At 46.7% G+C, this 12833-nt stretch overlaps 1 protein-coding gene and 1 long non-coding RNA gene across 3 annotated transcripts in view; one reads left to right on the forward strand and one right to left on the reverse strand.

Annotated features, from left to right (window-relative positions):
* The window catches only part of znf516 (zinc finger protein 516), a 217695-nt gene that overhangs the window by 104342 nt on the left and 100520 nt on the right, over positions 1–12833 (reverse strand). For both annotated transcript variants that reach the window (XM_072466955.1, XM_072466954.1), the window contains exon 2: positions 2886–4953. In XM_072466955.1, coding sequence (XP_072323056.1) covers positions 2886–4815 — 1930 coding nt within the window. In that variant the 5' untranslated portion in view covers positions 4816–4953. The remainder of the gene's footprint in view (positions 1–2885; positions 4954–12833) is intronic.
* LOC140385125 (uncharacterized) overlaps positions 1–12833 on the forward strand; it is a 67042-nt gene that overhangs the window by 28654 nt on the left and 25555 nt on the right. The window lies entirely within an intron of this gene.

Here is a 12833-nt window from a genome sequence, read left to right on the forward strand (position 1 = left end):
TAAAAAAATTTCGGGGAATACTGCGGAATTCTGTAAAGAAGGTATGCGTTTATAAGATTTCATTAAGCCGGAGAAAGGTTAATGGAGACATTTGGTCTGAGAGAATTGAGTGATAAAGGGGTAAAAGGTGCTAAATGCGTACATTTGTAATCAGGTCATGTTGAAGTGGATTTGAAAGTAGATAGGTGAGGTTCAGAAATTTGCATTAGAAGATTGGCAGGGACTTGGTTTTTCGGCTGTTGAATTTCAAAGGAGAATAAAGAAGTTTTACAACTTACAAAGGTTTCATAAGTAAACATGGGAAGGTTATTGAAGTTTGTTTGACACAAAAGGGGAGGCAATGGAAAGACGCGAGAAGTTTTTATATTTTTGGAAAAGCTAAATTCGAAGAGGTGCTGGGGACAATGGAATCGAAGTTGAAAGGAAAAGGGATATTTCAGGAGAGATGGTGAGTTAGGTTGGCTGCGTGGGGAAGGCATCCTGGGGAAAACTCTGTGCTAAGAGAAGGTGCAAAATCTGAACTAGCCATCCAGAAACCAAAAGAGCGTTTGTTCAAAAAGACAGTCTTGTTTCTGAATGTTCTTGTATTTCCACAGCAGTGTGAAACAGGGTGAGAAGTCCTGTGGTATACCTTTACTAAAGTGACAGTGGTTTTGCCTTGGGTGATATTACTGGATTTTAGAGTCAAAAGTCGATAAGGGAGTATTGCCAAGAAGGTATTTACTAATGTGTCCTGACTAAGTTGGCTTTTTTGGGGGGATCTTTTGTAAGATTGTTTTAACTGTGTCATTTTAATCTTGTGTTCTTACGTTTTCTTTTCTTCTTGTTAATATATCTTTTAATTTTAAAAATCCCAAAAGTGTGACTGGAATTCTATGTCCCTGAGATCAGTATTCTTTTTCTAATTTTCTGAATATGAAAGAAAAGGGCTATGATCAGTAAGACAATATCCCCTCTGGGACTTGACTTGCTAAGCAAATAAAATCTGCTGTGGTCGTAACGCCGTGACTACTCTATCTAAATGTTTCAGAAGTTTAAAAAGACCTGCATTTGGTCACCCCTCAATCTTTATATTTCAAAAGAGATGATGTGGAGATGCCGGTGTTGGACTGGGGTGAGCACAGTACGAAGTCTTACAACACCAGGTTAAAGTCCAACAGGTTTGTTTCGATGTCACTAGCTTTCGGAGCGCTGCTCCTTCACCTGAGGAAGGAGCTGCGCTCCGAAAGCTAGTGACATCGAAACAAACCTGTTGGACTTTAACCTGGTGTTGTAAGACTTCATACTGTTTCAAAAGAGAGCAAGCCTGTTCATCCCTTCGAGATAAGTACTGCCTCCCAATTTTGCTATAATCTTCGTAGATCATTTTTGCACCCTCTATATCCATTTTATAATATGGTGACCGGAACTGCACCCAATAATCCAAATGTAGGCGAAACAAGGTTCTGTATAATTTTAGCCTGACTTCTACACTTCTCAATTCTATCCTTCGAAAAACAAACCACAGTGTTTGTTTTCTATATACAGCCTTGTTAACCTGTGTTGCTACCTGTAGTGATTTGTGTTCTATTCCCAGAATCCTTTGTTCCACTACCCCATTTGGATTCCGAGTAGCCAAGTATTGTCGTGTGGCCTCCTTAGTTTTTCCTACCAAAATGTAATATCTCACACTTTGTTATGTTGAAATTAATTTGCCAATTATGTTGTTACCTTCTTGTAATTTGTCACAGTCATACAATCATAGAATCATAGAATTTACAGTGCAGAAGGGGGTCATTCGGCCCATCGAGTCTGCACTGGCCCTTGGAAAGAGCCCCCTACTTATGCCTACGCCTAGACTCCAACCCCGTGACCCAGTAACCCCACCTAACCTTTTTGGACACTAAGGGGCAATTTATCTTGGCCAATCCACCTAACCAGCACATCTTTGGACTGCGGGAGGAAACCGGAGCACCCGGAGGAAACCCACGCAGACACGGGGAGAACGTGCAGACTCCGCACAGACAGTCACCCGAGGCTGGAATTGAACTCGGCTCCCTGGAGCTGTGAGGCAGCAGTGCTAACCACTGTGCCATCGTGCTGCCCCTTTATTATTGACTACCCTCACAGATATTTTGTCGTTTGCAAACTCACAAATTCAGAAAAGCACTATTCCGTGATCCGCCTGGAATATAAAACTGGCCCCCAACTTCTCATCCCCATCACATGGCATCTCCTTCACCCATACTCCTCTGCCCTATTCTCCAGCAGTTATGTGCAGGAGCTCAAGACCTTCTTGGTCACCAACACTGAGACTCTTCCCCCTTCCATCTCTTTACCTTCCCACCAAGCCACAAAGGAGCACATTGGGGCGGATGGTCACAGAGGTAGCTTTTAAGGATGGTCTTGAAGGAAGAGAGACAGATGGTGAAGCAGAGAGCAGATTCCAGAGCCAAGGCCCCAATCAGCTGAAGGCCAGCAGCCAATGATCAGACAAATGGAATCAGACACATGCAAGAGGCCATGATTGGCGGAGTACGGAGATCTCGGAGGGTTGCATGAGTTTAAAGAGATAAGAAAGGAAAAGATCATGGGAGGGTTTGAAAAGAAGATGGAACTTTTGAGATCAACGTGTTGCCAGAGTGGGAGTCGGATTGAGCAGAGAGTTCATAGGTGAGCAGGACCTGGTATGAGTTAGGATGGAGGGCTAAAGTTCACAGTGGGTACAGGTTGGGAGGCCAGACAAGAGAGAAATGAAGATCAGACAAGAAGTCCAACCAGGACATGCCATGTTCTGTCGTATCAGTGTGCTTTCTCACAATGGCACCTGTGCATACCCTTCCAATGGCATCCTTACAGACCCGTTAATGGCACCTGTATATACTTTTCCAATGACGCCTTCTTACCTCTTTCTGATTCTGCCTGTGCGTCATTAACCAACTGCATCTCTGCTCCCTCTTCCGAGCTGTCTGTGTCTGCTTCCCCCAGCCCCGGTGCCAGCGCATCCTCTGGGGCTGAGACTGAGCTCGGCGTGCTGGGCCTGCTGGTTGAAGTGGAGTCCACTTCGCTCGTGGAACCAGGCCTAAAGTCCTGACATGCCCCGGCACCTTCACGCCCACTCCCTCTCTTCTTCCTGTGAACTCTGGAATGCAGCACCACCTGATGATAGGTCCGGAATGCCTTCCCGCATTCCAAACACTCCGTGCTTTTGTTCTGCGATGATCTCCTGCCATGGTGAGACATGGATCTTAAGTCAGTGCCGCTCTCTCCAGAGTTGGCCGACTGACTATCTTTCTCTGGTGCACTACTCGTCCGAGTGCGTCTCTTTGGATAATTGCTGTTTTGGGTGTCCTGTTCTCGTTTGCGCTTCTCAGCTTCAATGAAAATGCCTTCTCCTTTATCGCTACCATATGTTATATCGGTCTCAGGGAGATCCACGTCTAACCCACTATGCCTTGCGTATTCAGTGAGTTCTGCCACTTTTCCCTTGGTGGCTAACTGCCAAGCTTGATAGCTACTCACAGGGTCTAATTCAGCAATGCCCTTTGCGAACAAGCGGCTTGCAAAAGTGTCCAGTGTCACAGACGGCCTCAAGTTCAGAGACCTGAGGAAACTGTCCTTTGTAGAGTTTTCAGTGGCGTCGCTAACTACTGCCTTCCTTACAACCGTTGCCTGTTCTTCAGAGCACTCCTCGGATGTTCTGAAGTGTAGTTTCTCGTGCTCCTGTAAGCTTTCGCTGCTCGGGAACAGATAGCCACATTTCATGCAGATTTTGTACTGCGAGAATGCAATGCCCATTCCGTCCTCCTGCACCACGTTGTTAATGGTGGCTAAGCTCTCCGAGTCGCTTTTACTGACTTTGTTCCGGTTCCTGTTCCTGGCGCCGTGCACCTTCATGTGGTTCTTGAGGAACCAGCGTTCCTTGAACCTACGCCCGCAGACGTGGCAACCATACTCAAAGGAGCTGCTGTGTTTCTTCATGTGGGCTTTCAAAAACCAGGACTGGGTAAAGGTCTGATGGCACATTTCACACGTGAACTCGCTGGCGGGCTGTTCAACCTTGTCACTCTCGCCTTCATTTTTTGGCATCTCCAGGGTGATATGGATTTTTTCGATATGGCTGAGCAATTCATCGTCCCTGAGTGTGACGTACTCACACAGTCTGCACTTGTACGACTGGTGTCGTAGTTGGACGTGCTGGTCTAATTGGTCCTGCTTCTCAAACCTTGCTTTACAACACGAACATTGGAATGTGAAGGCACTGTCACTGGCGTTCAGCAGAACCTCCTTCTCTTTCTTCAGCCTCCTTAGAACGATCTTCCCATCCTCTGCCTTTGTCAAGCCATTCCCTGCCTTACCCCAGGATGAGGCACCCTGAGTGGAGCTGCTGGACACATCACAGCTCTCTGGGGCATTGAGCTCTTTCAGTTGTTGCTCTCTCAAATTCTTTTCATGCCCCTCGCTCAAGTCTCCCATCTTGTGGGTCCGGATGTGTATTTTAAGATTCCCTTTCTGAGACGCTCTGTGGTCGCAATACGGACATTTGTAGGGTTTCTCGCCAGTGTGTGTCCGCATGTGGACCGACAGCACGCTGAGGAAGGTGAAGCTCTTTTCACAAATGCGGCACGTGAATTTTTCAACCTTCCTCTCGTCGCCATCATCTCCGCCACATTGGGCAGGATGTACCGTGCCCAGGTTTTCTGCCTCTTTGTCTCCCTGAAATTCTGAGTCTTTTTGATCCTTCACAGCTGGCTTGTTCCTCAAACGCTTGCTTGGCGGCACCATCATAGCTACTACGCGAGGCTCCTTCTTGACCGTTTGTTCCCGAGAACCCATTGGCCTTATCACCAACACCCTTTAACCCCTTCAAACGCCATCATTCATCGGTGTTCAACGGTCAAACATGCTCAGAGTTCGGTCTCTTGGTGGTTGGGCTCATTAGTTGAACCTATCATTCAAAGGAGCAGCCACAGCCTATAATCGAAGAGAACAAAACAAACAGAATTAAGTCAGCATCACTGGTTGTGATGATGTATTATTTCCCTCAATTCTTCCCAGAGTTTTGTACATATTATGAATTACTTGAAAAATGTGTAGACCTGAACATTATGTTACAAGTTGTTACAATCCAGTTAGGGGCCAGTAACTGTTAAGTAGACAATGTTTGAAACCCCAGATATGTACTGAGAGAATAATGCCTCAATTTTCCATGGTTTTAACCAAATAAAATAACCTATAACATACAAAGTCAGAAAAGTAAAACAATCTACAATATCTATCTTATATTCTAACATTCAGAATTAACAGGAGGCAAACTGTGGTCAAACACACCACACTGCTCATTAAATGGCAGATGTGACCCATTCGCCCAGATGTCAGTGACCACTGTGAGTCACATGATCCTGTTAAAATTCCATCTTCCTCATCAGGGATTTCAAATTTTCACTTTTGGAGATCTAGCCTCTGAATTTCCTCAAAAGCCACTCCAAAGCAGACTGCCTCATCGACTGTTTACCTCCTGATGGTTCAATCCCTGCTCCTGAGACTGCACTCCTCTTCAAATTACCGGCACACTTCCAGCTCTTTTGCAGACAACTAGCTTTACTAAATTGGCAATACCACTGGGTTTCTTTGAACACATTTCCTGGTTGCACCAAGCTAAAATGGTTAATTTTAACTAATGGCTCCTAGAATTCTTCTGAGTCGTAACCCTGTCCAACTTGGAACCAGTAACCTTCTGTCACCTTCACAGATCCCCAGGGCTTCACCTGAGTCCTAACATGCACCAAATGATTTCCAGGGCTTCTCCAAGAGCTGCAAGCCATACGAGGTCCAAACTGCAGCCCTCAGCTGCAGTGAATGGATCCCAGGATTTTTTCTGATCCCTACTAACTGGAGCCTACAAACTGCAGCACATTTTCAGTATCCTGCCTCTTCCCCTGAGGAGAACACTCAGCAGGGGAATAGGAACCTGAATTGTAGCTCCAGTGTACAGGAGGTTGAGAGTAGTGAGGTCATGAGTAACGTTTCAAGGTCGCAGGAGTGTACCGGCAGGCAGGAAGGTGGTTTGAACTGTGTCTACTTCAATGCCAGGAGCATCCGGAATAAGGTGGGTGAACTTGCAGCATGGGTTGGTACCTGGGACTTCGCTGTTGTGGCCATTTCGGAGAAATGGATAGAGCAGGGACAGGAATGGTTGTTGCAGATTCCGGGGTTTAGATGGTTCAGTAAGCTCGGGGAAGGTGGTAAAAGAGGGGGAGGTGTGGCATCGTTAGTCAAGGACAGTATTACAGTGGCAGAAAGGACGTTTGATGAGGACTCGTCTACTGAAGTAGTATGGGCTGAGGTTAGAAACAGGAAAGGTGAGGTCACCCTGTTGGGAGTTTTCTATAGGCCTCCGAAAAGTTCCAGATATGTAGAGGAAAGGATTGCAAAGATGATTCTGGATAGGAGCGAAAGTAACAGGGTAGTTGTTATGGGGGACTTTAACTTTCCAAATATTGACTGGAAATGCTATAGTTCGAGTACTTTAGATGGGTCAGTTTTTGTCCAATGTGTGCAGGAGGGTTTCTTGACACAGTATGTAGATAGGCCAACAAGAGGCGAGGCCACATTGGATTTGGTACTGGGTAATGAACCAGGACAGGTGTTAGATTTGGAGGTAGGTGAGCACTTTGGTGATAGTGACCACAATTTGGTTACATTTACTTTAGTGATGGAAAGGGATAGGTATATACCGCAGGGCAAGAGTTATAGCTGGGGGAAAGGCAATTATGATACGATTAGGCAAGACTTAGGATGCATAGGATGGGGAAGGAAACTGCAGGGGATGGGCACAATTGAAATGTGGAGCTTGTTCAAGGAACAGCTACTGCATGTCCTTGATAAGTATGTACCTGTCAGGCAGGGAGGAAGTGGTCGAGCGAGGGAACCGTGGTTTACTAAATTGAATCACTTGTCAAGAGGAAGAAGGAGGCTTATGTAAAGATGAGACATGAAGGTTCAGTTAGGGTGCTTGAGAGTTACAAGTTAGCCAGGAAGGACCTAAAGAGAGAGCTAAGAAGGGCCAGGAGGAGACATGAGAAGTCCTTGGCAGGTAGGATCAAGGAAAACCCTAAAGCTTTCTATAGTTATGTCAGGAATAAAAGAATGATTAGGGTAAGAGTAGGGCCAGTCATGGACAGTAGTGGGAAGTTGTGCGTGGAGTCCGAGGAGATAGGAGAGGTGCTAAATGAATATTTTTCATCAGTATTCACACAGGAAAAAGACAATGTTGTCGAGGAGAATACTGAGATACAGGCTACTAGACTAGAAGGGCTTGAGGTTCATAAGGAGGCAGTGTTAGCAATTCTGGAAAGTGTGAAAATAGATAAGTCCCCTGGGCCGGATGGGATTTATCCTAGGATTCTCTGGGAAGCTAGGGAGGAGATTGCAGAGCCTTTGGCTTTGATCTTTATGTCGTCATTGTCTACAGAAATAGTGCCAGAAGACTGGAGGATAGCAAATGTTGTCCCCTTGTTCAAGAAGGGGAGTAGAGACAACCCCGGTAACTATAGACCGGTGAGCCTTACTTCTGTTGTGGGCAAAGTCTTGGGAAGGATTATAAGAGATAGGATGTATAATCATCTGGAAAGGAATAATTTGATTAGGGATAGTCAACACGGTTTTGTGAAGGGTAGGCCGTGCCTCACAAACCTTATTAAGTTGTTTGAGAAAGTGATCAAACAGGTGGACGAGGGTATATATAACCTGATCACATTGTTTACAGCACAAAAACAGGTCATTCGGCCCAGATGCTCTGTTCCAGTGTTTGCGTTTCCCCCTTCCCCTCCCCCGCTTTCATTTCACCCTATCAGCAAATCCTTTACCAAAAATAGATATGGGGTGGGATTTTCAGCACCCCCCCACAGCGTGCTCGCTGGAGCCGGCCTGCCATTGGCTAGCGGCGGGATGGTCCGGTCCCGCCGCTATAACGGGGTGTCCCATTGCTTGCACCCTCCGCCGCTGGTTTGGGGGGGGGGGGGTCACCGTCGACAGGACTGGAACATCCCACTGGCGGGAATGGCCGGTAAAAACCTCGCCCATGAACTTCACAGCAGCCCAACGTGGAATCTGCTCTCTTACCTGGTCATTACTCCAGGGCCTCTATACACCCAGTGCATCCCCCACTGCACTGCCACGCCTGAAACAGCTCCTGGGGCTCAAACCTGGGGCTCAGCACTGACTTGGAAATCTCCTACTCCAGGAATGAAGTGAGCGAAACCCAGGCACAAAAACAGAACAACTTTTAACAAAGTTGCTTTTCTTTAAGTAACTACATTTGTTTACTAATGATAACAATCTGGAACATGGGAGGAGGGGGGGGGGGGAAGGGCCGTTTGACCAATTGTCAAGAATCATCCAATCAGGTAATGAAGATCTTATTCAATTTCCTATGGGGATGGACGTGGCTGGCAGCCAATGGCGGGAATGTGGGGGCTGGTCGATCGGAGATGAAAATCACTCAATGGCGCCTCCAGGAAACGTCGAAGCACAGTTGGCAACCCTATTCAACAACTCAACATAATTGACATTGTCATGGATTCCCCCCAACCTATTGAATGGTCGATAGCAATATGTGAAAAGTCAAGGAGATAAATTTTAATGAAATCGCTTTGACCTCCACAGTTATTTCAGCAACATTTGACAAAATCTATCCAAGGTCACCAGCTGCATTAGTCAAGTTTAATTGCAATCCACAGATGGTGCTTCCATGGTCAGAGAAACAGCAGATGGTCAACGGTGTTCAATAGCTGACCAGCCAAGGGAACCCTATTGGGTGACATTGCTCTTTTTAAACATGTTTATCCACTGTTATATAGGATGAATCGGCTGGATGGTCAAATAGATGAATAAGTGCAGGGTGAGATCGAGAGGAGAAGTTCAGGACTCAAAGAGGTTGTTCGTACAGCTAGCGAGAGAAAGGTGGCTAACCGCAGACATTTGATAGGAAGACCGGGGGGGGGAAGTGTCCTCGTTATTATATATTGCTCGTTGTCACCTTAGCAGGGCCTTTGGCATTGTCTTCACTCTTCCCTGGCTTTCTTCAAACCTCCCTCAAGCCATTTGAAAGGAAGGCCGGACGGCCTTGTCCTGGCAACTACTGAAAGAGAAACGGAGGGTAAGAACAGAAGAGGAAGAAGAGAACTCAGATGGGTGGACAAACATTGAGACATGGCCTGAGGGAGGTTGAAAGAAAGCCAGGGAAGAGTGAAGACAATGCCAATGGCCCTACTAAGGTGACAACGGGCAATACATAATGACGAGGGCATTCCCCCCCCCCCCTAAACCCCCCCCAAATCTTCCCCCCCACAGCCCCCCAGACCACCCCCCCCCCCAACACCAACACCCCCCCCCCCCCCCCCCCCCACCCTCCGCGCCCGCCTACTTCACCCAACAGATTTTAATTCCACGGCTAACTCTGCATTCATCCAATATTTATCCCTCAACCAACATCATTGAAAACAGATTATCTGATCATTATTACATTGCTAGGGGATCGGTTAGCTCAGTTGGCTGGGCCGCAGGCTCGTGATGCAGAGCGACGCCAGCAGCGTGGGTTCAATTCCTGTACAGCCTGAGGTTATTCATGAAGGCCCTGCTTTCTCAACCTTGCCTCTCACCTGAGAGGTGGTGTTCTTCAGGCTAAGTCGCCACCAGTCACCTCTCAAAGGGGAGAGCGGCCTATGGTCCTCTGGGACTGTGGCGACATTTAAATCACGTTTGTGCTTGTGGGAATTTGCTGAATGTAGATTATCTGCTGCATTTTTCCATTACACCCAAGTCTGGACTTCAGAAAGAACTTCATTTGCTGTTTCAGAAGTCCTGGATGGTTGCCTGGGTAAGTCTGATATTTCTTTTAATTCGCCTGCTGCCTTTGGGTCAGATGCCCGTTTAACACCCCATCTAATTTCACCCCCAATCCAGAAGGCTCAGGACTTGTGGAGGTGGCACAGGAATGGGCCCAGACACAGCCCCCTCACAGGAACAATGGTACATATGGAAGTGCTGCTTCAGTGAAAAGATGATAAACACAAAGCTTGCTTTTTTCCCCTTGTGATCAATGGTAACCATGAGACAAGAGCAGAATATAGCAAAAGGTTTAGTGTCAGGTCATTGTTTTCCCATTAAAACAATCAAAATTGATTTCTTTTTAAAAGAAATACGAGTTCCTAGAAGGAACACTGGGATATTACATCATCTCTGGAGGTCATATTACCGAAAACAAAACCACTTGAAGACTGTCCTGCATGATCAGCGAAAGCTACATGATTACAAGATTACACCATAAATAACCGATCTGGAGATCTTCCAGAGTAAAATAGAAGCCAATCCTGTCACCGCTAATTTATTCCACATGGAAACGCAATTCTTTTTATTTATGATGCTGAAAAAATGCACCGTGATCATTATGAGTTCAGACGTACAAAAAAGCATAAAACAAAGCTGGCAGCGTTCGGGATGTTGACTTAACCTGTTCTCATGTATGGTCTTGTATTCAACTTAGTACCATACAAAGGGAAAGAAATAGCAACTGAGAAAATATAGGCCAAGCCCTTTTCTCGTCACGGCCTGAAATTGTTCAATAAGTTCTTTATAGCGTCCCCTTTCAACTTCCCTTCCTCCTTCCACCTCACAAAAACCCCCCAGCTAACTGCAAGAGACACAACACGGTTTCATAAGACATTGAGTTGGCTGTCAAAGGAATCAACAGCTTCAGTTCCCCAAAATAATGGGCCAGTGTAGCTTAACTGACTTCTTTGACTGGGTTAGCTTTGCTCCCAGCATACTCCCATTTGATAATGTTCTCAAACTTCGGCTTGTAACCTCAAGACTTTTCGCTCAAAACTATTTGGACGGAGATATTTTCTTATATCTAGAAAAATAATGGGCAGAATTTACCGATTCTCCACGCTGGTGTGATATTCCGGTCCCACCGACGGCGCTTGGGTTTCCCGGCGACGAGGGGTTCAGTCAGCGGGAAATCAAATTGACAACAGCAGGACCAGAAAATCCCGCTGGCAGGCTGCCACTGCCGCCGAAAAACACATGGCAACTTGTTCGGTAAATCACGCCCAATATTTTGTTGCGTGGCTGAAGTGTCCGAATCCTCCATTTCCTCGCCAACAACAATCAAGATTTAGCGATAGGCGCTTCACCTTAAAATCATGGACAGATAACATCCTAAAGGGTGCAACAAGCCAGTCACTTAAAAATCAACAGGGTTAAGCATTAATTCTGGACCCCCCTATTCAAATTTTTGTCTCGGAGTTGTCGTGCTAAATAGTTTGGTGGGTAGCACTCTTGTCCCTGAGTCAGACGCCAAACAGGCTCATGCCCCACTCCCAACTCTTCAACACAACATGTCGAGTTTGGCTCCAGCGCAATACATAGGGAACGCTGCACTGCCAGCAGTGCCATCCGTTGGATGTGGCGTTAATTGAGGCTCCGCCTGCTCTCTCCGGTGGATACAAAAGACCCCATTGCACTATTTTCAAGAGGACCAAGGGAGATCTCCCCAGTGTCCTTGCCAATATTTATCCATCAATTCACATCACTAAAACAGGTTATCTGGTCATTGTCTCATTGTTGTTTGTGGGATCTTGCTGTGCACAAAGCGGTTGCTGTGTTTTCTAAATTTCAACTGTGACTGTACTTCTAAAGCATTTCACTGGCATCCAGGCAGCATTTGACCGAGTGTGGCATCAAGGAGCCCTAGCAAAACGGGAGTCAATGGGAATCAGGGAGAAAACTCTCCGCTGGCTGGAGTCATACCCGGCACAAAGGAAGATGGTTGTGGTGGGTGGAGGTCAGTCATCTGAGTCCCAGGACATCACTGCAGGAGTTCCTCAGCGTTGTATCCGAGGCCCAACCATCTTCAGCTGCTTCATCAATGACCTTCCTTCCAACATAAGGTCAGTTGTGAAGATGTTCGCTGATGATTGCACAATGTTCAGCACCATTCGCGACTTCTCAGATACTGAAGCAATCCATGTGCAAATGCAGCAAGATCTGGACGATATCCAGACTTGGGCTGACAAGTGGAAAGTAACATTCACGCCAAACAAGTGTCAGGCAATGACCATCTCCAATATGAGAGGATCAAACCACCGCCTAAACTGATTCCAAATTTTAAGGGATGCCACCACTGTTGTGCTCGCTGCATACTTGACCGGGGAAAATGGGAGAGGGGCAGTGACCATTGCTCTTAAACACGATCGAACACAGGAAGCCTCCTCCATTTGCCCCACGCCAACCCCTGCTCCCCCCACTGCGGCTGCACCTTCTCTACATTCGCCATCCAATAGTAGAACATTAAATCTGGTAACGCCATCCCCTTGCAAAAAGGCTTTCCGAATCCTGGGTGTCTTATCTGCCACACAAAGGGTGAGATTTGCTTATCCACCCAAACAAAAAAATATTTGGGGAGGAAGATCGTGAGAGACTAGAACACGAATAGGAACCTCGGCAGAACGTTCATTTTTGTCACCTGTACTCTTTCCCCCCCCCCCCCCCCCTCAAGGAAAACGGGACAGCATCCCACCTCTTCAAGTCCCCTTTCACCTATCCACCAGACTGGCCAAGTTCAATTGGTGCATTAAGGTTCAATCATGAGCCACCTGAATACCAAGGTATCTGAATTTCATCATGGCAAGGCTGAACGCAGTGTCCCCAAGTCTGACCTGCTACCCAGGGAGTTTACTGGAATTGCTTTGCTCTTGGTCAGGTTACGTTTGTACCCCGAGAAAGATCCAGAAGTCCTTAACAGCCCCATTATCTTCCCAATAGAGGGTCCGGGATGCACAGCAACAGGT

Source organism: Scyliorhinus torazame, chromosome 11 (genome assembly GCF_047496885.1).
Source record: "Scyliorhinus torazame isolate Kashiwa2021f chromosome 11, sScyTor2.1, whole genome shotgun sequence".
Taxonomy (NCBI): domain Eukaryota; kingdom Metazoa; phylum Chordata; class Chondrichthyes; order Carcharhiniformes; family Scyliorhinidae; genus Scyliorhinus; species Scyliorhinus torazame.